We start from the raw sequence: 4611 nt of genomic DNA on the forward strand, positions 1-4611 counted from the left end.
TGTCAGCGTTTAGAAGCTGATTATGGGATGGATCCCTGGATACGGCAGTCTCTAAATGGTCCATCCTTTCATCACAGCTACGAACTTTGTCTCTGTAAGTGTACAACTTCTTTGTGACCTTATACCAACAACACATAATACTAATTCCAACCGACCACACACCAGTCAGCTTTAGGTGTTTCATATACACCTCATTTAAAAATTCTTTAAAAAGACTTATTTAATGTATGTGAGTACACTGTTGCTGTCTTCAGACACTCTAAAAGAGGGCATCAGACCCCATTACAGATGGTTGTGAGCCACCATGTGGTTGCTGGGAATTGAACTCAGGACCTCTAGAAGAGCAGTTTGTGCTCTTACCTGCTGAGCCATCTCCCAGCCCCTCTCACTTAATTTTTACGACAGTCATTTAGAACAAAGGTTATTGGAACTTAACAGAAGAGAAAAAGCAAGGCTCAGAAGTTCTAAGTAGGGCTCCAGTGATATGGCTCAGTGGGGAAAGACACTTCCTGCTAAGTCTACTGGCCTGAGTTTGAACTCCACAACCCACTTGGTGGAAAGAGAGAACCACTTTTCTTTCTTTTTTAAGACAAGGTCTCACTATGTAGCTCTGGCTGTCCTGGAACTTGCTAGACCAGGCTGGCCTCAAATTCACAGAGATCCACCTGCCTCTGCCTCCTGAGGGCTGGGATCAAAGGTGTATGCCATCGCTACCCAGCAACAACCAGTTTTTTATGGTTGTCCTCTCACCTCTGTAGCACAGGTGTGCATACACACACACTCGAGTGCACACATAATAACTAAATACATGTAAAAAACCCAAAAGACATTATGATAGAAAGAAGTGAAGGGAAGGAAGGAAGGAAGGAGCAGGCTGCGCACAGGCCGGGACCCCAAGCTTGCATCTGATCACCACTGAGACCTCCACAACGCAGGATGAAGTCAGAAAACTCACACTTGCTCTTACCTCGTATTCAAAAGAGTTCAGGATGTCTACAGTAAGGCACGACTTCCCGGAGCTGGTGCAGAAGGCGATGAGCTCGCTGACCATCCCCTCCTCAGTCTGTCGGTATAGAACACACAGCTCTGCCACTGCAGGGAGAGCAATGGGACCAGTAAGAGAGAGCCTGGGGCTAAACAGTCCTCTGCCATCCAGCATCCACAGGGCCTGGGAACACAGCAGTCATCAAAGCCAAGAAGGGCTCTTGTTCACAGACACTTACTACTGTCGGGGTAGAGAACACGGAAGCGTGCAGTACCTTAGACACTCATGTGTGCCATAGGAAGACCAAGTGGGCATGGGAAGGGATCATAGAGCTAAGGAAATGCTGGCAATTTAAAACAGCCAGGGCTGCCTAGTGAGACCTTGTCTTAAAAAAGAAAGTGGCCAGGAGAGGCCCCAGGAGGTAGAGTGCCTGCCACACGAGCGTGAAGACAGGAGTGCAGTGGACTTGGTGGCGTGGCCATGAGGCCTGCTGTGTGGAAGGCAGAGACAGGGGATGTCTGGAGCAAACCAGCCAGATGGGTGCTGCAAGAGACCCAGCCTCAGTGTATAAGCTGGAGTGATTGGGAAGACAGACTGCGTCACCACAGTGATGTATCTAGCAGGGGGTGATTCTAGTTCTGATTGGCCATTCACAGGAGGATGAAAAGGACTGATCGTCAAAGGCTGAGGACTGGTGATGAGCAAACCCAAGGAGAGCCAGGCGTGGTGGCAGCGAATCTACAGCAAGAATGTGCTCCTGACAGTACACAAGCCGCAGTCACTGTGGCTCCAGAGGCTCGGACTCCCTCTTCTGGCTTTGAGGGCTCTGCCTGCGTGTGGTGCACTTGCATATCCCAGACCAACACTCATCCACAGAAGTAAACCTTTTTTTTTTTTTTAAGATTTATTTATTTATTTTATGTATATGAGTACTCTGTAGCTGTACAGATGGTTGTGAGCCTACATGTGGTTGTTGGGAATTGAATTTAGGACCTTTGCACGCTCCGGTCGGCTCTGCTCGCTCAGGCCCAAAGATTTATTTATTATTATACGTAAGTACACTGTTGCTGTCTTCAGACACACCAGAAAAGGGCGTCAGATCCCATTATGGGTGGTTATGAGCCACCATGTGGTTGCTGGGATTTGAATTCAGGATCTTCGGAAGAGCAGTCGGGTGCTCTTAACCACTGAACCATCTCCCAGCCCCAAGTAAACCTATTTTTAAAAAATATTTATTTATTTATTTATCATATGTAAGTATACTGTAGTGTGTCTTCAGATACTCCAGAAGAGGGCATCAGATTTCGTTACAGATGGTTGTGAGCCACCATATGGTTGCTGGGATTTGAACTCAGGACCTTTGGAAGAGCAGTCGGCACTCTTAACCACTGAGCCATCTCTCCAGCCCCAAAAGAATAGATTTAACAAAGAGAAGACAGTGAGCAGCTGCAAATGCTGCTGATAATTCAAATAAGGACAAAGTTAGCGCTGCCTTTGGCAAGACAAAGGCCATCAGTTCCCCCATAACAGCAGGTTCCTATGACCAGGAGGACAAAAACCACAGAAAGGGAAACTTAAGGTATCAAGTATGGACAACCCTTCTGGAGAGGCCTGTTGTAATCAGGAAGAGAACTCAGGACTGGGGTCAACAAAGCACTTTAGGCAAAAGACACACACCTCCCAGTTGGTGACACCTGCTTTCAGGTGCAATCTGAGACCTCATCTCAACAGAAACAACAACAAAGAAAAGCAGAAAACACACCTTTTAGCTTGCTTCATAGGGACAATTTTTTTTCTAATAACACCTAAACTTTATTTTATATGCATGAGTATTTAGCTTGCATTGAAGTGTACAACATGCATACAGTGCCTGAGGTGGCCAGAAAGGGGCACAGGATCCTCTGGAATGGGAGTTGCAGATCCCTTGGGTGCAAGGAAGTGAATGTCGGTCCTCTGGAAGAGCAGTCAGTGCTCTTAACCACAGAGCCATCTCTCCAGCCCCAGGGCACAGAATCTTCAAAAGATTTCAAATTCTTTTTAAAAAATGTATTTATTATTACTTTATGTGCATTAATGTTCTGCCTGCATGTATGTCTGTGTGAAGGTGTCAGATATTAGAGTTATAGCAAGCAAAGCAGACAGGATCGCACTAATTCAGCCCTAGCTAGCCTTGAATTCTCTATGATCCTCCAGGCCTCAGCCTCCCAAGTGCTGGGATAACAGGCAAGCCCACTTATACTACGGTTTTATTTCCTACAGTAAGAATTTCAAGGTGCACACACAGTGCTATTCTGACACTGATGCACACATCTTCCAGGAGAGATGTGTGATTTAAATCTTTACCACTGGTCTCTGTGGAGCAATAGGATGAGGCACTGGACTCCAGAGCAAAAGATAGGGGTCGGCACACAATCAGGCAACTGAGTCTCCTTGCCTATGTCCCTCCATCTATAAAGAGAGGGAGCCAATAAGCTCCCTGAAGTTTCTTCCAAAGCTAAAATAAAGGACTAGGATCCACCTAGAGGAATTCTTATTTGCAGAGATCACTAAAAACTCTGAAGAGCAGGGCATGGTGGTGTACATCTTTAACCCCAGCACTCAGGAAGCAGAGGCAGGCGATCTCCGTGAGTTCAAGGCCAGCACAGTAATCTACATAATGAGTTCTGGGGCTACCCAGAAAGACTCTGTCAAAAACAAAACAAAACAAAACAAAAAAAAAACCAACTCTGATGAGAAAAGTCATTGAGCAAGAGATGACTAGGTATGAGATGCAAAGGGTCCCAATATCTCCTATTGGTAATGTCACCTGTTGCTTAGTCCGGACCCAATAGGTTCCCTACAAGCATATAGAACTTGGAAGCGATCCTCTCGGTTCGGGACTCACGTTTCTCCAACAGGGAGTCCTCGTAGTCCAGGCCGAAGATCTGTAGTTCCTCCGCCAGCTGCTGGGTGGACACGGCCATGGTGACCCGGGAGGGGACGGGCGCCTGCCGCCGGGCCCCGACCTCAGCTCTACCCTGCAGACGCTTATCCTTTCGCTTTACCGGAAGGTGACAGGGATGGGTCACGAGACCACCTGGCCTAAGCCCTCAAACGACCCCAGCCACCAGGTCACAGAGAAATACTTCAAAAGCCCTCGAGAGGTCTCGATCCGGAGAGAAAACTTGCTTCCGAGAGCTAGACCTTAGCTTCTCCGTGAGGAGCACAGCACAGGAAAAACCCGCCAAACGCTTTGCCTAGCGCGCGCTTGCGCGAGGTCCTGCTGGGCCCCGCCCTCCCCGCGCACGCGCCGGTCCTCCCACTGCGGCTGCGCAGAACGCGCCTCTGCGCGTCACTCCGCGCGGAAATTGGGAGTCGGGACCGTGTACTGTGGCTGTTTCAGGAGTCGCCTGTTCTGCTAAGCTCCGCGGTGTTTGTTTGCCCCCCCCCTTTTTTTTTCTTGGCCAGGAGGCGCTGTTTGTCTGTATCTTGCAGTGACTGATACTTGCGTCCAGCACGGCCCCGGAAGGGCACGTTAGCTCCTTCCTACCCCACCTCAGCATCTCTATCCTGCTCTGCCTTGGTCCTGATCGAAGGCTTTCGTAGGGAATGTGGTTATTATAGCTGTTATGATTGTCAGTCACGGG

At 48.5% G+C, this 4611-nt stretch overlaps 1 protein-coding gene across 1 annotated transcript in view; it reads right to left on the reverse strand.

Annotated features, from left to right (window-relative positions):
• The window catches only part of Pola2 (DNA polymerase alpha 2, accessory subunit), a 52476-nt gene extending 48227 nt beyond the window's left edge, over positions 1–4249 (reverse strand). The window contains exons 1-2 of the mRNA XM_021151416.1: positions 3870–4249; positions 968–1092 (exon numbers count right to left, since the gene is read on the reverse strand). Of these exons, the coding sequence (XP_021007075.1) occupies positions 968–1092; positions 3870–3948 (204 nt within the window). The 5' untranslated portion in view covers positions 3949–4249. The remainder of the gene's footprint in view (positions 1–967; positions 1093–3869) is intronic.
• Between the last annotated feature and the right edge of the window lie 362 nt (positions 4250–4611).

The sequence above is a fragment of the Mus caroli genome, chromosome 19 (genome assembly GCF_900094665.2).
Source record: "Mus caroli chromosome 19, CAROLI_EIJ_v1.1, whole genome shotgun sequence".
NCBI lineage: Eukaryota > Metazoa > Chordata > Mammalia > Rodentia > Muridae > Mus > Mus caroli.